This window comes from Echeneis naucrates, chromosome 23 (genome assembly GCF_900963305.1).
Source record: "Echeneis naucrates chromosome 23, fEcheNa1.1, whole genome shotgun sequence".
NCBI classification, from domain to species: domain Eukaryota; kingdom Metazoa; phylum Chordata; class Actinopteri; order Carangiformes; family Echeneidae; genus Echeneis; species Echeneis naucrates.
Window position 1 is genome coordinate 764,287 of NC_042533.1, and position 22,330 is coordinate 786,616.

At 45.6% G+C, this 22,330-nt stretch overlaps 3 protein-coding genes across 4 annotated transcripts in view; 1 reads left to right on the forward strand and 2 right to left on the reverse strand.

Annotated features, from left to right (window-relative positions):
• The first annotated feature begins 3,496 nt into the window (after positions 1-3,496).
• On the forward strand, positions 3,497-7,799 carry tymp (thymidine phosphorylase). Its single transcript, XM_029495562.1, has 10 exons — positions 3,497-3,541; positions 4,463-4,586; positions 4,713-4,915; positions 5,075-5,173; positions 5,258-5,387; positions 5,455-5,573; positions 5,647-5,809; positions 5,880-6,107; positions 6,321-6,461; positions 6,533-7,799. Exons 1-10 carry the CDS (start codon positions 3,509-3,511, stop codon positions 6,676-6,678), a joined length of 1,386 nt encoding a protein of 461 aa, XP_029351422.1. The 5' UTR covers positions 3,497-3,508; the 3' UTR covers positions 6,679-7,799.
• Positions 6,986-8,513, reverse strand: lsm8 (LSM8 homolog, U6 small nuclear RNA associated). 2 transcript variants are annotated; one of them, XM_029495564.1, is made up of 4 exons: positions 8,331-8,513; positions 8,059-8,099; positions 7,522-7,649; positions 6,986-7,383 (listed from the first exon to the last, which is right to left on the reverse strand). In XM_029495564.1, exons 1-4 carry the CDS (start codon positions 8,359-8,361, stop codon positions 7,293-7,295), a joined length of 291 nt encoding a protein of 96 aa, XP_029351424.1. In that variant the 5' UTR covers positions 8,362-8,513; the 3' UTR covers positions 6,986-7,292. The 2 variants fall into 2 exon arrangements, with proteins under 2 accessions (XP_029351424.1, XP_029351423.1); XM_029495563.1 differs by lacking the exons at positions 8,059-8,099; positions 8,331-8,513 and having other exon boundaries at positions 7,522-8,031.
• A 423-nt stretch (positions 8,514-8,936) lies between these two features.
• The window catches only part of grip1 (glutamate receptor interacting protein 1), a 28,538-nt gene continuing 15,144 nt past the window's right edge, over positions 8,937-22,330 (reverse strand). The window contains exons 4-25 of the mRNA XM_029495519.1: positions 21,890-22,035; positions 21,542-21,625; positions 21,397-21,472; positions 21,174-21,319; positions 20,879-21,026; positions 20,597-20,766; positions 20,257-20,394; positions 19,972-20,121; positions 19,705-19,891; positions 19,482-19,627; positions 18,799-18,879; positions 18,495-18,564; positions 18,123-18,268; positions 17,447-17,591; positions 16,696-16,835; positions 16,400-16,603; positions 16,085-16,238; positions 15,456-15,567; positions 14,067-14,177; positions 13,847-13,963; positions 13,624-13,770; positions 8,937-13,417 (exon numbers count right to left, since the gene is read on the reverse strand). Coding sequence (XP_029351379.1) covers positions 13,121-13,417; positions 13,624-13,770; positions 13,847-13,963; positions 14,067-14,177; positions 15,456-15,567; positions 16,085-16,238; positions 16,400-16,603; positions 16,696-16,835; positions 17,447-17,591; positions 18,123-18,268; positions 18,495-18,564; positions 18,799-18,879; positions 19,482-19,627; positions 19,705-19,891; positions 19,972-20,121; positions 20,257-20,394; positions 20,597-20,766; positions 20,879-21,026; positions 21,174-21,319; positions 21,397-21,472; positions 21,542-21,625; positions 21,890-22,035 — 3,115 coding nt within the window. The 3' untranslated portion in view covers positions 8,937-13,120. The remainder of the gene's footprint in view (positions 13,418-13,623; positions 13,771-13,846; positions 13,964-14,066; positions 14,178-15,455; positions 15,568-16,084; positions 16,239-16,399; positions 16,604-16,695; positions 16,836-17,446; positions 17,592-18,122; positions 18,269-18,494; positions 18,565-18,798; positions 18,880-19,481; positions 19,628-19,704; positions 19,892-19,971; positions 20,122-20,256; positions 20,395-20,596; positions 20,767-20,878; positions 21,027-21,173; positions 21,320-21,396; positions 21,473-21,541; positions 21,626-21,889; positions 22,036-22,330) is intronic.

Below are 22,330 nucleotides of genomic sequence, written 5' to 3' on the forward strand. Positions count from 1 at the left end.
TGCTTCCCCAGACCAGATCAGCTGGAGGTTTAGCAACATTTACCGGGACGATAAGCCGACGACACGGCTCCGCTCATTTCAGAAAGTTATAGTGACTTTACTTTTTTTTTTTTTTTTCAAATATCACTCATGAAGAATTTGTGTTAAATTTTTGAGTTCATATCTTAATACGGATCATTTAGAATTTATGAATAACAAGTAATAATAATGTGGTGGTGATGACTTACAGAGTTTATAATAGTTTGGAAAATGATTTTCAGTTCCTTATGATTTGACAATGAGTTGAATTTCAGGGTCGTTTCGGTGATGTTTTGGAATTCATGATGATTTGTCAATGAGTGTGACTTTGTGCTGATGTGCTGTGTGTTTCAGGGAGAGCTGCAGCAGAGCTCCAACGGTAAACCTCTACGGTTCCTAACCTGCTTATCGAGGGCTTTACTGTACGTGGTGCTATCTGTTTAAAGCCATCTGTACAGAAATACTCCTTCTCCTCCTCTCAGTTAACCCCCTAAACTCTGTTGTGTAATTCCTGAATCAGCGCGTCCATTACGGCTCTACCTGCAGTCACGGTCACTCGTCACAAACGGCCATAAATGGAGTTTCCTCCCTGCCATATTGGGGAAATCTCCCTGCCATATATGGAGTTTCCTCCAGACATTAGAAAGAGATTCCCCAGAGGCCAGAAGTGGAGTTTCCCAATTCGATGTTTGCTACAGAGTCAACGCTGTCAAACTTTAGGGCTTTAAACGATTATGAAATTACATATTTATATTTTTTCAATTGTTTGGTTGATAAAACGTAAAATAAGTTTAAAAAAAAAAAAAATGAATGTCAATTGTTTCGAATTGAGCAGAAACTTTTGGCTCAACCATTTCGTGTTTATTCAACAACTTCTCACATAAGAAAATGTGAAACCAGCTTTCTCTTGAAAAACAACCTGAATGAAGAATCTTCAGCGTTAATAGACAGATTATCACAATTTCCCATTTCATGCTTTTAAAAACCTGCAGATCAGCTGATCGTTGTAGTTCTCTAAACTCTCATAGTTGAGATCAGAAGTCATCTAAAAGTGTTTAGTTTTTAGCTTAGCACAAAGCCTGGAAATGAGGAAACTGCCAGCTTAGTTCACTAAAACTGAGAAAATCCACCTTCCAACAATAAAGATTGACTCGCGTGTCGTATATCTTGTTACCAAATCACCAAACCAGAAACAGGAAAAAGCTGAAACTTGACAAAAAGATGACACAAACTGCTGCTAAACAAAAACAACAAAAAAACAGGATACAGCAGAAAAGAGACCTTTCTGAAGCTGCTGGAAGGTGAATTTAGGACCAACTGTTGACTTTAGGGAGTTTTTGGATTCTTTTATTGAAGCGGTTGTTGAACAGACAACTGGACCCGACATTTTCAGCCTCCTGATCCCTTCTGAAGCACAATCGACATGTCAGTGCCTGTTTCCACCACAAACTGATCTACAGCGTTTCTCGGTTCTTTTTAACTGAAGCACCTGAACGCGTGCAAAGATACAATCATTCTTTTCCAAAGTTGTTCATCAGAAGTATAGAATGTATAGACTGTGTACAGCACATTACAGTAGACTAAATAGTCTCTATAATATATATTATGTTAGAATAATGTAGCCATAGTGTAATATATAGAAACTAAATCAAATTTATTATGTCATATTTTGGTAGACTGTATTCAATGAGGTCTTTATCCAAATGTGATATTCAGACTTTGTAAACAGCTACACATCAGCTGTTAGCCTAATGCTAGGCTACATAACGACCAATCAGGCCCTGCACCCCTGGTACACCGTGAACTTTGAAAAGCTGAAGCTTTATTATCGTGGATCGTTGACTGAATGGCGACATCTTGGCGTCCAGTTGTGACGTCATCACAGGTCGTCCTGTTGGTGAAAAGTTTGAAGTTCTTCTTGACTTCCAGGCTCAGATGAAATCTGACAGTTGCCCCGGTTTAAAACCAAAACCAGGTCGGTCATCTGCAGCTTTGATCAGAACATTATTCATTTTTCAGACGATTGAAAAGAGTCTACGTTTAATTCACTCGCTTCACTAAGTGAAGTGTGTTTAGTGTGAGTCAGCTGTTGCCGCTCTGCAGTTGTGTAGCTGTTCACACTGACTTAAGACCACATGGACCAGACCGGTTCCTCTGAGTATATATTATAACGGACTACAGTCTACTGTACAGAGTCATCAGAAGGAGCCCACAGCTGACATCAGAGGTCATGTGACCTCGTGACCTCTGACCTCAGGTCCCCACAGATCTCTTTCCCCTAAATTTCTGAATCCAGACTGATCCTCTCTGAGACCAGTCTGGACCGGATTTAGAATCAAAGACCTCGTGGACCTTCAGCTAACGTGTCACCTGAAAAGGTCGAGTGTTCAAATCTGCAGCTCAGAAATCAGTTAGACCAAAACGATCTGACGCTACGACACAACAAAGATTCAAACCTTCAACGCTGCAAATCTGATGATGTCGGCACAAATGTGGGGACCATGGCAACGCCTCCGCCTCCTCCTGATGGTCTTATAGTTATATTGGTTTCATGGCTGCCCTTTTTCTCTTCCTCTTTCACCCCCCTTCCTCTTTTTACAGTATGTTTGTAGGTTCTTCTGGAGTGGGTGGTGTGTGTACTTGTAGTTTTTCTTCCTTCCCTTTTCTAAAGAACAGAAAGAGCACACAATGACAACTGCTGAGCTCTGCAACGCAACAGACTGTAATCTTTATAATAAACTGTAATAAATGACCTTTATTACAAATATAATGTTTGGCCTTCGTCCTTCTCATTGAAAACTTTAAGTTCAAAGTGCATTTTGACTTTTCTCTCCTTATCTGGATCGCATAATCTGCTGACAGATTATGAATTAGACCTGAAGAAGCACAACGAAAGAATCTGGTTTTGAGACGTTTGATAAGATAATACTTGACACAGCAGGACAAGGAAAATAAAGAAATGACAGGATGCAGAGGAAAGGCGACAAAAAGTGACAAGAAAAAAGAAGTCAGTTTGCTCCACTTCTGTCAGTAAATAACTAAAACACAGAAAAGCTGATTGATAGTTGTTAAAATGTCGTGTTTATTATGTTTGTGAGAAACTAGAAATTTTCAGTTTATTCACAAATTTATTTATATTTCAGCTTTAACTTCACAAACGTCTCAATCAGAACAGGAAACCTGTGGAGTTAAAAAATATATTTCCTGTAATTAAGACAATTTCAAGTAAAAGAGAAAGAAAATCTGTTTGCTTTGACTTCAGCAGACAAACGAGTCAGAGTTGTTTTTGATCCTCTGCAGCCGACTAAAGAATGTCAGCTGGAACCGAATCAGCCCAACTGGGCCTGAAAGTGAAACTTCCTGTTTTTTGTTTTTTCTGTCACTGAGTCAAGCCTGCTGACTCCTGATTGGTCCTCGGCCTCCACCTTCCTGCTCTCCCATTGGCTGAAGAGCTTGCCTAGAGGTTTTTATACGAGGAGCTGCAGAGTCGATGAAACTTCAGAGACGACAAACAACCGACCAGGTACACTGCTGTGTGTGTGTGTGTGTGTGTGTGTGTGTGTGTGTGTGTGTGTGTGTGTGTGTGTGTGTGTGAGAGAGACTTGTTTTATGCTCTATTGTGAAGATCATTGTATGTGTGTGTCTGTGTGTGAATCTTGTTTATGCTTCATTGTGAGGACCATGGTGTGTGTTTGTATCACATTGTGAGGACCATGGTGTGTGTTTGTCTCACATTGTGAGGACCATGGTGTGTGTTTGTCTTACATTGTGAGGACCATGGTGTGTGTTTGTATCACATTGTGAGGACCATGGTGTGTGTCTGTCTCACATTGTGAGGACCATGGTGTGTGTTTGTATCACATTGTGAGGACCATGGTGTGTGTCTGTCTCACATTGTGAGGACCATGGTGTGTGTTTGTATCACATTGTGAGGACCATGGTGTGTGTTTGTATCACATTGTGAGGACCATGGTGTGTGTCTGTCTCACATTGTGAGGACCATGGTGTGTGTTTGTATCACATTGTGAGGACCATGGTGTGTGTCTGTCTCACATTGTGAGGACCATGGTGTGTGTCTGTCTCACATTGTGAGGACCATGGTGTGTGTTTGTATCACATTGTGAGGACCATGGTGTGTGTCTGTCTCACATTGTGAGGACCTTTGTTGCCAAATTTATGTAGAAGTTTGTGCTTGTTTGAAATTGAGTTAACTTTTGTTGATCTCAGTTTAAAGCTCAGTTCAGCTCCTCCTAGTTTGTGTTGTTTTTTGTTACTTGTGTCTGACTGAAGGAGTTTTTTCAGGACACACAGTCACAAATGAACTGTTCAGATTCTTTCAGCCCACAATTGGCCGTTGCTGCAGTTTGTTGGCAGGAAAATCACTAAATGTTTCACCAAACGTTTGTGCAGCTCTGTCAAGGAATTTGTGTGTGTTTGTTTTCAGGCCATCATGCTGTCCATCCAAGATCTGATCAGGAAGAAGAGAGACGGAGAAGTCCTGAGTGATGAAGAGGTCAAAGCCTTCATCCAGGCCGTGACGGACGAAACCATCCAGCCCTGTCAGACAGGTGAGACCGCTGCAGGTGCAGATCCGAAGTCCAGTTTAGGACCTCGTGATGTCGTTTAGTGGCCCCGAGTGGAGACCTGACCTCCTGACCTCTGACCTCTGTCTGTCTGTCTGTCTGTCTTTGAAGGGGCGATGCTGATGGCCATCTGGCAGAAGGGGATGGTCGACAGGGAGACCGAGGTCCTGACCAGAGAGATGATGACGTCGGGGGAAGTGATGTCATGGCCCAAGGAGTGGGCGGGGCGAGTGGTTGATAAGCACTCCACAGGTGGGGTGGGAGATAAGGTCAGCCTGGTGTTGGCCCCCGCGCTGGCCGCCTGCGGCTGTAAGGTACATTTAGCTGTTGGTTTTCTTTAAACTGGTTTTCTTCGTCCGACTTGGTCACCTTCTCCAAAACAGACGTTGACTTTTTTGGCGTTTAACGACAAATAAAACTAGCACGTTGGTTGAGTGGCGATGACGTCATGACGCCAGTTTCGTCCCCGACAGGTGCCGATGATCAGTGGGCGGGGCTTGGCCCACACCGGAGGGACTCTGGACAAACTGGAGTCGATTCCCGGATTCACCGTCCAGCTGCCGTCAGAGCAGGTGGGACCGAACTCCTTCTGCCGCTTTGCGGTCCAAAGGTTTCTTTAGTTCGGCTCTAAGTTCGGTCTGTTTCCGCTGTGGCAGATCCAGCAGACCCTGAGCTCGGTGGGCTGTTGCATTGTGGGTCAGACGGCCATGTTGGTTCCTGCAGACAGAATCCTGTACGCCCTGCGGGACGCCACCAGCACCGTGGACAGCCTGCCGCTCATCACCGGTACCGAACCGCCGACACACAACCGGTTCAGCTGTTTGGACGGGAATGAAGGTTTTCTCTGTTCCAGGTTCGATCATCTCGAAGAAAGGAGCGGAGTCTCTGGATGCTCTGGTTCTGGACGTGAAGTTCGGCCGAGCTGCTCTCTACAAAGACAAGGAGAGTGCCAAAGAACTGGCCCAGTCCATGGTGCGTTCAGGGCCCCTTTGAATGGTCTCAGTGAGCGGCGTTGTGTTGATGTTGTTGTTGTTGTCGGTCTCAGGTGAATGTTGGGAACCGTCTGGGAATCAGAACCAGCGCCGTCCTCAGCTGCATGGACGCTCCGATCGGCCGGTGTGTGGGGAACAGTCTGGAGGTGGTGGAGTCTCTGGAGGCTCTGAAGGGAAACGGCCCTGCAGACCTGATGGAGCTGGTTTCCACTCTGGGTACTCCATTCATCCACCTTTACAGCGGAGAGGTGTGGGGAAGGTGTGAACGTTGGCTCTGCTCCTGCAGGCGGCCTGCTGCTGATGATGACCGGGCTGGTGTCCGACCTGCCGGCGGGCCAGAAGAACATCTCCGAGGCGGTGAGCAGCGGAGCGGCTCTGGACCGGTTCCGGGCCATGATGGAGGCTCAGGGGGTCGACAGAGACCTGGCCCGGACTTTGTGCTCCCCCAACACGGATTATCACCAAATCCTGAGAAAAGCCGAACATCAGCTCGAGCTGACGGCGCCCTCCGACGGTGAGACGGAGTAACTGCTCCAAAGCGAAACACTCATTTCAGTGACATTTAAAGTGTTTCCAACTTCCAGTTTGTGTTTTTAGTGACACTTATTTTTGTGACTTTACTTTCAAATTTTTCCTCAGATACATATTAAATGAACTGTTTCTGAACATGTCTGTTCTCACAGATGGGTTTATTATTAATTAATTAATTTGTGGGTCTGTCCTGCAGGAGTCGTGTCTGATGTGGACGGAATGACTTTAGCTGTTGTCCTTCACAAGCTGGGGGCGGGGCGATCGAAGGTGGGAGAGCCAATCAATCACAGCGTGGGGGCGGAGCTTCTGGTGTCACTGGGTCAGAAGGTTGGGAAAGGTGAGCGGTGACGTCATGATGATGATGATGATGATGATGATGGACTCCTGACTGCTGTTTTCTGTTGTCAGGCGTCCCCTGGCTGAGGCTGCACTACGAGGATCCGGCTCCGACTCCGGATCAAATCCGTCAACTGCAGGAAGGCCTCGTTCTGACCAAAGAGTCACAAACACGACCAAAACACTCGCTGGTGGAAGAAACTCTGCTGCCAAAATAACAAGCTAACACTCTTCAGTTCCCGACACTAACCAGCACATACTCATGTTTCTACGCTTTAAAAGAAATGATTGATTTGATTTGTGTGCAGATGTTGACAAACAGTGAACATAAATGTTATTGGTGCCTCCGGCGGAGAAAGGATTGAAGAGAAAGCCCTGATGTTTGGTGAGCGTGTGAAACATCTAAAACAGGAAGACGGCGCAGAGCAAACTAAACTGAGATCAAATTAAATGTGCAGATTCTAAACAATTCAACTTCAGAAAATTATCCTGCAGATCAACACAAAAACAGCTCAACAGCTTTTGTCAGAATTTGACAATTTAAACTTTATTACACAATCACAATCCGACAGACACAAAGCATAAAAAAAACTTAACTTGAACAATTTCACTTCATTTATAAAAAAAGAAATAGGGCGTCATTGCTGGATAAATGAAGTCCTTGTTGCAGACTCCAGGTCTCAGCTGACGCTGTCTGAAATCACTTTCTCGCCCCACGGCGCTCTCAGCTGCTATCTGACCCTCATGTCTGACGTTAGAGTCAAACGGGTGAGGGAATGATTTGACGCAGCGTGAGTCACACTGTTGCTGCAACCAGGTCGGAGGTCAGAGGTCAGTGGACGACGGAGTTGAGTGGCTCAGCTCTGATGTTACCTAAATCCAGAGTGGAGTCGGTCTCCTCGTCGATCTCACCGATCACGGCCCTGAAACACAAAGATGGCGCCGCTAATCAGACACTGATAATGACCAGATGGAAACATGCCACAACACAAACAGGCAGGGCTTCATTTGACCTTTCACCCCTATACGTTTGAAAAATAAAGGTTACTGATGTGACTCACACGTTGTCTCCTCGGACGATGTAAAGTCCCAGAACCACCTGCTCCACCCCCTGACTGGAGCTGAACACCCGCTCATGACTCTCATCCAGGATCAGGTTGATGGTCTGATCGAAGCCCTTCAGAGTGCCCTGAACACAGACACACAAACACAGACACACAAACACAGACACACAAACGGCCATTACAATCAGAAAGTGCTGCATATCGTTTCCTGTTCGGCTTCATTCACACCAGTAATAAGAATAACAACCAATAAAGTGATTATACTGATTATAAAAGTGTGTGTTTGTTTAAAATGATTGGACACCCCCAGTTTGTCATTTTCAGGCTCATTCCTCTGGAGTTTTGATTTTACGGACAAAATGTCTAATTTCTGCACTTCATGTTCAAAATGCATCTCAGAAGTTCCCCGTTTGTCCAAAAACACCGATAAATCGGGCCCCACTGAGATTCGTTGACATCCTTCTAAATTTGAAGCTGGAAGCAGAAAGCTTTCAGGTTTTTAAGTCTTCTGTGAAGGAAAGTTTTGAAACTCACCACAATCATCCTCCCGTCCGAAGTGACGATGGCCACGGTGCCTGCAGCTCCGTTAATCAAACAACAGCGTTGGGACACAATGGAAAAACTGGACTGGTTTAACACACACACAACTCTTAACTACACACTGGTGCAGCTAAATCGAAGTTTGGAGGCTGTTTCTCACCAAAAAACGGAGCTAAATTTCTCTCCTAGCTTGTGTGCTAACTAGCTCCGCTCCATTCATTCGGACGGGCGGTTAGCATGTTAGCCGGCTAGCGGTGGAAGGATACGGTTGATGTAGCTCTCCAGCGCGGTGGACATGTTTCCCGCCGGCCTCCGTGTTTGTGTGTCTGCAACAGATGAGAAGCTGTGTCGTGTTGTGTTGCGTTGTGTGACGATGAAACGGCACCGACGACAGACCGGAAGACAGAGCGCAGCGATCCAACACCGACTCACCGAACAGGCGGCACAGTCGAGCACCGAGCAGTTACGTCACATCCGGGTTAACTTAAATAAAAGAGAAAAATATTCTTAGAAATTAGATAAAATTTTAATATTTTAGAGAGAATTCAGTGATGGAGAACACTGATGGGCTCTATAGACATCTGGATTCATTAGTTTTATAAGACACAGTCAATAAGTGGTTTATTAAAAATATATATTTTAACTCTAATAAAGTACATCCCTGAGTTACGCTCAGTATGTTGCTTTTCCATATAATTTATCAAAATGTTTCCCTCATCAGATTACACATTATTCCCTGATATTCTTTTTTATAACATCTCAATATTTTTTGGACATAAATTATTTAATGCCACTCTAAAATTTAATAAGCCTACTGACCAATTATAGAGTTTAATTTATTCTACAAAACAGGAATGTTTCTGGAGTACAATTTAAGATAAATAAAAGATGTTCATAAAACCACAATAGTTTACACAATATTCAACTCCACTAAATTATATTTTAAATATGAAAGGTGGTGCCACCAACGTATTGAAGTGTGTGTAACATAAAAACAAAGGTGTGTTTTTGTGTGAGAGGACACACGGAGCCCAGCCTTCCCCAGCAGGTCTTCATCTTTATTGTTGCTCAGTAGTCGTCCATACAAAGGAGGGGTGGAGAGCAGTGGAGCCCGACAGGACAAACACCAGGAACGTCATGCTACCAAAGTATTAAATTTGTACAAAAATACTTTACAACATCCCTGTTCCTTTAAAGAAAAATACAGCTTAGTTGGTTGGTGAAGCTACATGGAAACTAATCTGACCCACTATTTCAAATGGCAGTGCAGTGTGTGTGTGTGTGTGTGTGTGTGTGTGTGTGTGTGTGTGTGTGTGTGTGTGTGTGTGTGTGTGTGTGTGTGTGTGTGTGTGTGTGTGTGTGTGTGTGTGTGTGTGTGGACTATATTTGTGGGGACTGGAGGCCTTGTGAGGACCAAGGCCGAGGACTTTGTCGTCATGTTGACAGAGTTGGAGTAACGTTCCCCACAAACATAGGTGTACAAGGATGTGTGTGTGGAAAGGCGGACATCTTGCTGAGGTGAATCACTAGAGTGCAAATCCCTGCAATGTTACACACACAGACACACACACAGACATAGACGGACGCGCACACACGCACAGTTAATTCATGCACATCAACTATGGAGCTACTTTTCTGCCAAAATGAAAACTAAACATGTTTTGAAAATTCCCGACTCTTCACTAAAAAAACACTTGACACAGAATTGTGTTGACATTTTTCTGATGTTTTGTGTTTGCTGACTAAACTGCGGTTATTCAAACTGAAGGTCTCATGTAGTTTGGTAGTCATTGGCAGGAAACTGGCTCCATAACCAGCACAGTGTGTATGGCTTTAGGTCTCACTTGTCATACCCTCCTGAAGCCACGCCCCCTCAGCTCTGGAGCATGTTTGTGTCATGTCTGTCCAAAGATGGCGACAGCTAGCTGTATGCTAACAAAAACACTGGATGTGTTAACCAGGTGTTAGCTAATCATGTATGCTGAATATTAGCCATTTCTACTGTGTGTTAGCCTTGTGGTATATTTATGCTAACACAAGGCTAACACATAGCTGTGTTATTCAGAAGTGAAGCCTATGTTAGCAAAGCTATAATCAAGTAGCTATTTTATGTTAGCATTTTCTGAGTCACAGATAACAGTTATCTGTGTTTCCAGGGTAATGATCCAGGGGTTAAGACTTAGCTGAGTTAGCCTGATGTTAGCCCTATTTAATCTGTAAATTAGATAACTATCTGCTATGAGTACCACGTATTAGCCCTGTTTGAGGGAGTGTCAGCCCTGTGCTAGCTGTGCGCTAACTGTGTACTAGCACTGGTTTACAAAGTGTAAGCCAATGATAGCTGTGTCAAAGGTGTGAGCTATCTGGGTGTTAGCTCTGTGCAAGTCACGTGCTAACACATGGCTCTGCTTACCAATGCTAACAGTTGACAAAGCTAATATTAGCTGTGCTTGGCACATGGCATGTGCCTTCGATGCTAGCCCTGTATTAAGTGTGCTGTCCAAACACGGGCTATATTAGCCCGACGGTGAAAAACATAGCTAGTATTAGCCTTGTGCTAAATTTGATTTAACTCAATGGCGGCCATATTAAGCTAATGCTTGACTCAGGGTTAGGGTTAGCTGCTGTGCTTCAGATTCTAAATATCACAGTTGACCATGTTTGCCTGGTTGTAGAACGGCCGATCAATCACAGCTAATCATAAAGAAACAGCCAATCACAGCTTTCTTTTGCTGAACAGCTCTCCACTGGCTATCGCTGCAGAGGGAAGGTTCTGATTGGCCACTTTAAATAGTGAGTTCAGACTGAGGTGAAAGCAGGAAGATGCAGACGTCACTCCAAAGTAAAAACACAGGCGCACACACACACACACACACACACATATTCACTGTCACAGGTTTCCTGTCTCATCAGGACTTTTTTCTTGTGTAACATCGTTGTTTTCGTGGTTATGATGTGAAGGTTTTCAGGGTTTAATGGTTCCAACGTGACTGAACCGTTGTTTTTTTTTTTTTATCTATTTTACATCTTTTCAGGCTCAGTCGCCATAAAAACAAACAAACAAACAGAGTAAACTGACAACAGTCAATCAAAAACACACAGATCGATTAGCATAATAGATCACTGTAACTGGAGGGTGGGGGTTGGTCAGAGGGGCGGGGGGGGCATGCTTGGCTTCTTCCTGGGAGCCGATTGGTCCTGTCTGTGCATTGAAAAGAGCCAATCACAGACAGGCAGGGAAGCATTTGCTTTCTGATTGGTTCCAGCCAATCAGCTGAATCTGTCAGAACTGGAAACTGTCTCTCATCCTGGCTTTCTATTGGGTAAAGGTAGGGGGAGGGATTCAGGTGGGAGGGGCTTAACTGGCCTTGTGTTTAATCCACACACAACACACACACACAGACACACACATACATACACACAGTGTGGCCAGTCCAACAGGTGTAAACAGTAGAAAAAGATTCTTATTGAACTGCTCAGTGTCATCATCATCAACATAATTATTACTTTTCTGTCTGCAGTTTGTTCATGGCACAGAACTCAACAGTAAACCGTCTGTCTGTCTCAGATGGAAAATCTTATTAGGGATGCTCCGATCAATACCAGCTGTCACATCCATCATGGCTGCTCTTCAACACTACATCTGATTAGTGTTTGAATATTTTTTTAAATTACAAAATGCAGAATCTTTGCACTGCAGTTCATGCTAGTCTGATAGCATGCTATGAGTTTATGAGGAGTTCAGCTACATTTTATAAAACAATATTTATATATTTAGTGTGCAGGATTACTCCCACCTCTCTAGATTAACCCGACGTACTCTAAAAGCGTTTGGGATCAACCACCTAACCGCCTCAACACTGGTACCTAAACCAAACCTTCTGGCCCAATCACAGTGTTCATGTGTCCTTCTTCGTAGGTTCCAGATCTTTTTCTTACTTCCTGCAGAGCTTCAGTTGTGCAACATGTGCAACAAAAGAGTGAGGCAGCACAAAGGCGTCAGAATCCTTCAAACAAATCCTTTTCATGAGTCTCATTGGCTATAAATACTTTTGTAGGAAAACGCCTTGTAAAAACTAGTTCATTTTCAGTATTTAAAACATGGCCTGGCCTTCATAAACAAAACATCTGAAGGACTGGATCGTCGTCAAAGACCTGCAGGGCCACTTAGAAACAAGCAGAATAACAGATTAGTATTTTGGAGCAGTGAGTTAAATTTGGAAAACTAGATTTATATCAGTGTGACATAAATCAAAGTGCTAGATTCTGAAAGGTTTGGATGATCCCAACCCTCGACACCCCGATCGGAGCATCCCTAGTCTTCTTGGCAACCTGCCCGTGCATCAGCAGGTTGTGGATTCTGGACTGGAGTCCTATCAGTATTTGTGCTGCTGTGGTTCTTGGCCAGTACAACCAGTAGCCATGGTTCTGGTTTTATTAAAACCAGAGAGAGCAGGACCAACAGTTCTGAACCTGTAAAAGCAGCAGTCATGGCTCTGGTCTAGTTTCCATGATTCCTTGACCAACAGGACCATGAACCAGAACCATGTCTTGGCACAGGTAGGACTGACTTTGGTGGAAACAGTAGTCATGATTCTGTTACCACCTATGTGTTTTGGACGAGTAGGACCACTGGCTGATCTAAGACCAGTGAAACCATTGGCTGTGGTTCTGGTTTTAGAAGAACCATGGCTCTGGGCTGGTAGAACCAGTGCCCATTAATCTTGACCCGGTAGGACCAGTAGCTCCGGCTGTGGCTCCAGTATGATCAGTAGTCATAATTCTGGTTTGGGTAACACCAGTAGCGCCTGTTTGCAGAACTGGATCAGGTGACAAGGTAAGGAGTTGCTTCGGTCCATCAATGTGCTTTCAGACTGCTTTAAGTTCCAGGGACAGAGGTCAAAGGTCAGTTCATCCAGAGGGTGTATGTAGCACCATGGCGGTCCACGTTTAACCGAGCTGGATGGGTCTAATCCAGTTTGATTCAATTTTGTATTGTTCGCCATGTTGACCTCTCTGTTCCAGTCTGGTCAGGACCAGTTTGATCCAGTTTCTGCTATGAGCTATTATTCACCTGCCCCACCCCGAGCCCCGCCACCAGCCCATCACCAGGCTGGCTCCACTTGATCGGCCCACCATCCTCTCCTTGGCCAGTAGAAAGCTCGGACGGTCCCAGCTCACTGCTGATTGGCTGTGGGGAATGGCTGCTGTTGGTGGTGCCATCCGTGTGATTGGCCAGCAGCGAGGTGGAGGTCGGGTTTCGACTGATGACCAAATCCAAGCGGTTTGGAGCCTCTGCGATCAGAGGAACGACGAGGCAGCAGTCAAAGTCCCTGGTCCGCACGTGGTTAATCTGGAGGAGGGAAAACCATTTGGTTGGTTAGCCACACAGAAGACATGCCTCTGAAGGGGGTGGTCCAACAGGGGTGGCACTCGAGGATCCTGACCAACACTGGGGATTGAAATACCTCAACAACTTCTGGATGGACGTCAAACTTCCTGTAGATGTCTGGGGGATAAATCTGAATGGTCAGTGATGCTATTTGGGGTTTTTTGTACCTGCAGTATTCGGTCGTAGGCTCGGAGGCCGCCCTGCTCTGCTGGGCCACCTGGTCGTATGTTGTTAACGTAGACACCGCGGTCCAACAAACCGTCAGAAACACTGAAGCCAAAATCTTCCAGGTCTGAGGCCTTTTCCAGAGTCAGCTACAAACACACACTGTATGAGCATCACAAGAAGAACACTAACATCATGTCTCAGGGGTCAGAGCTCAGAGGTCACCTTGTGGAGCTCCACAGGGTTCTGGTTTAGGATCTCATTCACTTCCTGCCTCATCTTCCTCATGGCAAAGGCTCGGCGTTGGGGGTCAGAAGGCAAAGTGTTGGACCTGGGGGTCACCTGAGAAAGTTCAAAGAATGAAATCTTAAAAAAAATGGCAAAGACTTTTGACATGTGACATCATGCTTGTGTCATCAGGTGTAACCATCCAGGTGAGCATTACCTGCGGTCGGGAACTGCTGCGTTCCTGAAAACTTGCCTGGCGTCCCAGAGTGCTGCGTGGGGGCGTGGGGTCATGGTTCAGGCTGAGGGTGGAGCCTGACATAATAGTTGCCTGGAGACACCCAATGAGAGAAAGGCAGTCGATCAAAACAATCTAATTCGAAGTCCGCTGGTTAAAAACAGTTGATCAAAGGCAATCTGGATGTACGACCTTTGACCCCAGGTGGAACAAACACTGCAGGATGTGACAGTTTTCTACTGGCTCAGTCTATTGTTGGGATCTACTAATGTTTCTACTGACAGCAGCTGATATAGTTTTCATTTAAAGGCTCATCAACTGGTTTCCTGAAGAATCTACTCAGAAGTTCTTCGTCTGTTTTAGTTTATTAAAATGTTGTCTCTCTCGACGGGTGTATCGAGCTAATATTACTTCAGACGTGCTGAATTTTCTACACAAGAGATCTACTGACAACAACTTGCTTTTGTTTCTAATGAGATTCTCCTTGTTCTACTCCATGTTTGATCATCGGATGGAGTTGTCTCACATCACTCAACAGATGCCCACTCTTCAGCCAATCAGAATCAAGGACTCAGAAGCATGCATGACTAACAGATCTGCTTCGAAACGGGCAAAACAAACTGCCCATCAGGCCTTGCGCAAGCTCTTCCAAGCATGCCTTGCTCAAACTGCCATGCCTGGTGCCACATGACTCTGCAACATGATTGGTCAGAAGCTGAGTGATGTCACAAATTGCCACCATGGTCTGCAGCTTGCTGCTGGGTTGCGGGTTAGAGTCACATTCAGAAACAGCTAACATGTCGGATGTTTGATAACACTAAGAGTCCAGGAGGACAGGAGGAGAGTTAGTAGGAGGGAGGAAGGAGGATACCAGAGTGAGGAGGTGCGTCTCCTTTCCAGACTCCTGGAAGAGAAGGAGTCATTTCTCTTCAGCGCAGTCACTAAAATTTACCGCTGTATTTCCAAGAAAGTCAAAACACTTAGAACAGGATCATAAATCCACTATTGCTACTATAACGCTGGGCTTTCCCACCTTTTTCCATGAAATAGTTCAATCCTGGTTTACATCTAAAATCATCTAAACATAACTGAGACGGATTAAAAATTCTTTCAGCTAAAACAAATTATTATTATTATTATTACTAAATTACTAAATAATTTGTATTAAAGATCAAATTTATCATTTTTTGGTCAGAAAGTTTCTTAGTTTAATCAGAACTGGAGTTTCAGGAAAATGATTTGTGTTTAGAAGATTAACATCTGGGAAAAAAAAGGCTTTATGTCGGGAAATGTTGAGCTACACACAGCCCAACATCTACAGTCACACTATTATTGTTGTGTCTAAATCCAGCTGCAGTAACTCTGACTCACCTCCAGCTCTCGGAGGATGCCGCTCTGGCCACAGGTCTCCAGATCCTCCAAAGCCTGAGACCAGAAATTCTCCTCCTGGTCCGGTTCTGTCCCATCGTGCCCAACTGTGAACCTGTGGGAAAAGGTGAGCAATCAGCCAATGAGAGCAGAGAACAGCCTGAGGGCTGACACACAGAGGAGGCTGGTGACGGGCGGGTCATGCTGGTGTTTCATCAACGACGAGACGGACGGGTCGGGGCATTGAGCAGCGACAACATACACCATCCGCCAGGTGTATGTGTCAGTGTGGTGGGGGTCAAAGGTCACCAGGTGAGGGTTTCACTCTGGAGGTCAGGGGGGTGACAGAAGAGTGAGAGGGGTTACAGGCCAAAGGTCAGTGTGGTACCTGCTGTCAGTGATTAGACCGCTGGGCAGGTTACAGGCTCTGCAGACGGAGACACACTGCTGTTAATGCTGCTAGCTCACCGCTAGCATCCACCAGTGATTTGAATGAGGAACGCTAACATGCTAATGTCACGTACGAGTGGGAGAAATCTTAGAAACTTCAATGACCAAAATCATAGATTTAGAGAAAGAGGAGTTGTTCCATATGGAGAAAAAAAGATTTCCACACAACAAACCAGCCTTACCCTCCAAGTGGTGGGCGGTCCCAGTCGTCATCACTCAGACCCAGATCTGACAGCGGATTGGCTCGCTGGTGAGTGGAGGATGATGATTGGCTGTTGGTTGTCTTGGCGTTGCGCCACTCGTGGAAAGTGTACGGAGACGACTGAAACGGTGGAGCTACAAATAACAACATACATTATTTCATTACAGCAGCTAGACAGTTTTCTTCAAATAAATAAAATAATAAACTATTTTTTTTACCAGGTAGATGACTGATAATTCAACAATAATAACAACAAAGAGACACAGAGACTGAAGGTCAAAGGTCGAGCTCTTACCCGGGGACGTGAAGCTGCTGTCCACGTTGGACCCGTCCCATGACTCCACAGCACTGTCCACAGATGGCAGCGTGCTGAACGCTCTCTGGTTTGACGAGGGAGCGATCAAGATGACAGGCTCCTCCTCCCCATCCTGATTCTCCTGCCCAAGCCCCGACCCCGACCCCAGACCTGGACCAATCACACACGACTTCGGACTCGACACTAAAGAGAGACGAACACAAAGCACTTTGTTTGGCCTGTTTGTCATCTGGACTTTTATGTAGATGTTAACCTGTGTGTATGTGTGCACCTACGTTCTCCCTGCTTCTTGATCTTCAGAGTCACCGTCTCTCCTGCCTGCTGCAGCAGACTGATAGCTTCACTCAGAGGTTTCCCCTTCAGACTGCTGCTGTTGATCGCCAGGATACGATCTCCGACGTGGATTGCACCGGTCCTACACGCACAACGCAACAACACAACACGCACTCAGATTGGGTCAGGTAAATGTAAATATGTTCAGATCAAATGTAAATAAAAAAAATTTGATCTGAACCAAAACTGCTTCTGAATGGTCATCATTTTGGTGTTTGTGGGTCACTTTGTTGTGTAACCAGCTCCAGCTGTTGTTTAGGCTCAGTTCAAGTTTTCTGTTGTCAATAAAAAGAGAGAGCTCAGGACAGTCAGTGCTTGTTGTCAATTATTTATCTGAACATTCATCTGATCAAATTTAACTGAGCCAGATGCTCCAGGTCCAGGTGCAGGTCCTGAGCTAAACGACTTCATGGACGCAGGTTGAAATTCATCTCAAATCGTAAATGCTGGTAATTTTTCATAATGAGCAGCAGAGGGCAACATTCTCTGCTTCATCCTGACCTGAAGAGTCTGCTCTTCTCCTCTTTGTTCAACAACCGGACCAGAGTCTGTTTTAAATCTTTTCGATATGCTGTAAGGTCACTTCACTCCCTCTCTCTCTCTCTCTCTCTGCCCGTTTGCTGTCAGCTGTCAGCCAAAATAAAGGCAGAAGGAAGCTCCAGAAAAAAATTAGCTGTATGTGGATGTGCGCACCTCTCAGCCAGCCCCCCCTTGCTCAGTGAGGAGATGATGATGGGGTCGAACGGCTCCTCGGTGCCTGAGATGGTGATTCCCAGCGGGCCGCCGTACCTCTGCAGCTCCACCGTGTAGATGATACTGCCGGACACTTCCTGTTCATCTGAAACCATCAAAAACCGCACAATGAATTGACTTTAAGTGGAATCGACTGTGGCAGAAAAAACACTTCACCAGCCCGAAAGTGCATGGTTCTAGTAAATAATGAAGCTTTCAGGGTTCTTCAGGAAGTTCTAGAGATCCACGATATGGACATCAGTGCTGTCATTGAGAAACCTAAAGACGTAACGGATTGAGTTTTCTAAATCTTGAGAAGGTTCTTGGGGTCAGTGAAAAGATTCCAGGAGGTTTTATTTCAAGGTGAAATGATGTCAGAGTGACACCGAGAACCTCGTCCACCATCAACAACTGAAGTTGTCTGAAAGCTCTTAGAATCAGTTCTGGGGTTTTTAAAGGTGATGTATTAAGTGTCCTTCAGGACGTTCTGAAAAAGTTTTGAGGGTTTGTGAATTTTTTTTAGAAAGGTCTTTCCAGGATATCCTTAATTTCCCTCTGCAGTGCATTGTGGGACAAATGTTTACAGGTAGAGTTCAGGGCAAACTGCACTAAACTGAAATAAACGGAGACGTGAAACCTGAGTTGTCTTCGTCTTTGCGGATCTTCAGCTTGACGAGCTCCTCGCACTGCTGCAGGATCTGGACAGCTTCCTCCATCGAACAGTTCTCCACACGGATGTTGTCAATGGCCAGCAGCTTGTCTCCGAGCTCCAACGTCCCCGTCCTGAAAAACACAAGTTGACAGAAACACACGATACAGCTGGTCCGACAACAGACGATTTTCTGCTTCACACACCAAAACACATGACCTACAAACCACATACACAGTTCTGAACTGTTAACCTAATTAACCAGCCAACCTCAGCTGACCGATCTTAAACACAGCTGACGCCTTCATATTGGAGTTTATTCTATCAGATACTGACGTGTGTGTGTCTGTGTGTCCGTACCTGTGTGCGACGCTGCCTTTCTTGATGTCAGATATGATCAAAGGATCACCTGGTTTCCTGTTTGATGGAGCTGCAGACAAACACACACAGAAAAGTTCAAACAGGACCAGGACCAAGTTTTTCTCTGCTGGTTCTGGAGATCTGAATCAAAGCTGTAAGTGTGTGAGACACCATGAGGCTGAATGTTTCATTATAAATCATTACAAAAACAAAAACCAGGATGCAGATGAATGCATACAGCAGAAATCCAGATCCACCGGACCAGGTCTTTACTGGTCCAACGTACGCAGTTCTCTTTACTTACAGCTGATGGTGATTCCCAGCTCCACGCCCGGCTTCTTTGGGAGCTTCACGTGGAAGGTTCCAGAGCTGGGGATGACGGACTCTGAGGCACAGAGAGACCAGACAGCGAAACCCTGAAGGCTCTCGTCTACAAACACCTGAATCTGGTAGCTGAAACATTTCTAAGTCCATTTCACAATCTTCCCTTCTATAGCTTTGTGATTCTTTCTGTTATTTTTGTTCCAGTTCCAATAAAAATACAGCAAATGTCCAACATAGTGTTACACAACCAACCATAAGCAGCTAACAGACACAGGTTGTGACTACAATTCAACACAAACATGACAAAGATAGTGATGAAAAGTGGGTGAGAGAAGTCAGTTGTGTAACTGACACCACACAATTAGACTGTCATCTGAGCTCTGAGTTTCCTGTGATTATCATCAGTGATATCTGAGAATAGTCATTCACTATTTGTGTGCGTGTGTGTGTGCGTGTTTGTGTGAGTGAGTGTGAGTCACCACTGACAACATGTGTTGTCTTCAGGCGTAGGTGGTTGTTTATAATAACTGGAGCAAGTTAGAGTAACAAAGAGTCTGACAGAGTCAGAGAGCTGAACACAGACAACACAGTGTCAGACACACACAGACACACACGATATATACTGTATGATGTCAGTGTGTGTGTGTGTACGCGTATGTGTACCTGCCACGTCAAACTCGATTTCCAGTGTGAGCTGAGCAGTGATGGACGAGTCTCGGAGCAGCTGATTGGTTTCCTCCAGAGTGGAGTCTTCAGTAGGAACTCCATTTATCGACAAAATCCGATCACCGATCTGCAGGATGCCACACCTACACACACACCAAAAGTTCAGAGTGCAGGAAGGCCTTTGGAGACACACCACACCGTGTTGTGTTGCTGTGTTCACCTTTCTGCGGGGCTGTCAGGGTCGATGTAAGCGATGAGCGGCGGCGAGGACAACGTTTCTGTGGCGAAAACGCCGCCCTGCAGCTGCAGCCCAAAGCCCATGATGCCGTCGCCTAACAGCGTCACCTCAGTGGTCTCTGTGTGAACAACCTGACCGGCGAGACCCACAGTGCTGGACGCCAGAGACACTGATGGAGACAGAGACGGACACAGAGTCAGGAAGGAACGCAGCCGGGGTCAGGGGTCAGGCGTCAGAGGTCAGACTCACAGGAGCTCTTGAAGTCCTTCTTTTTGGCCTTCCTTCGCATCAGTGTGCCCCGTGGACTTGTGGGATACATGTTTCTGGGCAAAGTACTCATGTTGAGGGACGAGAGACTATAAGCTGACATGGAGCCAGGAGAGAACGAGTGGCCGAGAGCTGCAGAGAGAGAGTGAGAGGAGTGAAGATTTGCTTTTCAAAATAAAATAGAGCGAGAGAGAGAGAGAGAGAGAGAGAGAGAGGAGTGAAGGTCTGTTTTTCAAAATAAAACATCAGAGAGAGAGGTGGACGTACAAGGGTTGTTTGTATGGCGGTTGTGCGATCTGGCAGCTGATTGGTCAGGGTGGTACGTGTTGTAGTGGTAGGGGGGGAGGATGGGGGCGGAGCCTCCAGTCTCCCAGGGGAGGGGGCGGGGACTACGCTGCACCTTGACTACACACACACACACACACACAGAGGAAGTAGTTATGGTTAAAACAAAAGGAAAGGTCAGAGGTCAGAGGTCAGCTGCTGTATCACAGCTTTAAGATTACATGTTTTTATGTAATCTTTGCGTCTACAATCACGTCTGTATCAGGATGTTCAGGGGCCGTGGTGCATTCATGGCCAGGGGGTCTTCGTTATGTGTGTATACCGTGCTGTGGTGCGTTCAGGGCCGGTCGGGCCTGATGTTGTGGCAGGATCTCCATTCGGACGGTTTGACAGGAGGCAGACAGCAGCTGAGTGGCTTCAGCCAGAGAACAAAACTCCATCGACTTCCCATCAACAGACAGAATGTGATCTCCTGCATGAAGAGCACCACACCTGCACACACAGGAAGAGGTTAAATGGGCCTGGTGGTGGAATGAGTTGGCCAGGTGCCGGACACAGACCACGTCACCACATAATGGCCCCCCTCAGGTCAAAGGTCAGATACCTGTCTGCTATGCTGGCTGGTTTCACCTTGTCGATGATGATCACCTGCTTGCTGCAGAACATGGAGGTGGACAGAGCCACGCCCAGGCTGGAGCCAGTCACCTTGGCAACCTCCACCAGCAGCGGCCCCGATGCCGTGGCAACAGAGTCTGATAAACAGAAACAGATTTGACTCAGATTTCAGATGGTATCCCACAGGGCTCAATGCTGAGTCCTGATTTATTTTCTCATTTTTTCTCAATATGACTAGAACGCCATATTAGACATTAAAGTCACGAACACAGAGACTGACTGACCCATCACTGAGACATCATACTCGATCAGCAGTGTAGCTTCCTGCCCACACTGCTTCAAAATGCTCATGGCCTCTGATAGCGTGCTGCCATGGAGACGAATCCCATCAATGCTGAGCAACCGATCACCCGGTTTGACAGTCCCTTCTCTGGAGAGAGAGAGAAAACTAGACATCAAATCATTCACATGAGGACACCGAAGCCAGAGAGGTCAGAGGTCGCTCACCTGTCAGCTGGTCCACCAGGCCTGATGGTTGTTATGACAATGGGCCGAGACTTGTTCCTGTCTTCGTGGGCTCCACCTGCAGAAAACATGTAGTGTATTTTCATCTATTTACTTTATTTTAAAGCACACACTGAGTCTTCCTCACCTCTAATGACAAAACCGAAGGTGTTTCCTTCTTTGTGCAGTGTGACCTCCACGTTCTTAAACATGACCCCTGACCCCTGCACCGCTGCAACACACAAACACCAACATCAACATCAGCTCTGACTCACTGCAGCTTGAATCCTCTGAAGACCAGAGGATTTTATTTAGAAATATCAAAGAGATGCTAACCGTTTTGACATTTTATACTCAAAACTATGATAAAGTAAGAAAATAATCAGCATGATAATCATTAATGGAGCAACACTGAAAATAATCAGCTCAACTTGGTTTTCTCACCTCGTCTCATCAAGAATTCTAAATCAAGTTGTGTTCAGTGGCTTGTACTTACAGACAGGAGGCAGCTCGTACTCCACCTCCAGGACGACGCGCTCACCGACGTTCTTCAGCAGACTGATGATCTCGTCATGTCTGAACTTGGCCAGGTTGATGCCGTTGACGGAGCGAATGTAGTCACCCACGTTCAGCTGGTCGCTCCTGAAACACACCGCCAGCTTTAAATCAAGACCCTGACTCTGGACCGGTCTGAAGAACTGGGATGTGAATTGACCTTTGAACTCCAAACTCTATTCCATCTCACTAACAGTTTTATCCTCCATGACACATTAACTTGTTTTGGACTTATTCACTGTGACAGATTTAAACCAGTCTGCTCTTTTGACCTTTTCATCTGTGATGCCTTCACCGACTCAAACAGTAATGGTGCATTTCAAAGCTCATCACGCTTTTTGAACAGACGGTCATGTTTGAATTTTAAATGAAAAGTGAGAGC

Coding starts and splice junctions, on each gene's coding strand:
- lsm8 (XM_029495563.1), bottom strand. CDS start 7,724: ATGCAGCACTTTCTGATTGTAATGGCCGTTTGTGTGTCTGTGTTTGTG. Junction 7,384..7,521: donor ATCGTCCGAGGAGACAACGT/GTGAGTCACATC, acceptor TTTGTGTTTCAG/GGCCGTGATCGGTGAGATCG.
- tymp (XM_029495562.1), top strand. CDS start 3,509: ATGAAACTTCAGAGACGACAAACAACCGACCAG. Junction 5,388..5,454: donor CAGCCTGCCGCTCATCACCG/GTACCGAACCGC, acceptor TCTCTGTTCCAG/GTTCGATCATCTCGAAGAAA. Junction 6,108..6,320: donor GCTGACGGCGCCCTCCGACG/GTGAGACGGAGT, acceptor TCTGTCCTGCAG/GAGTCGTGTCTGATGTGGAC.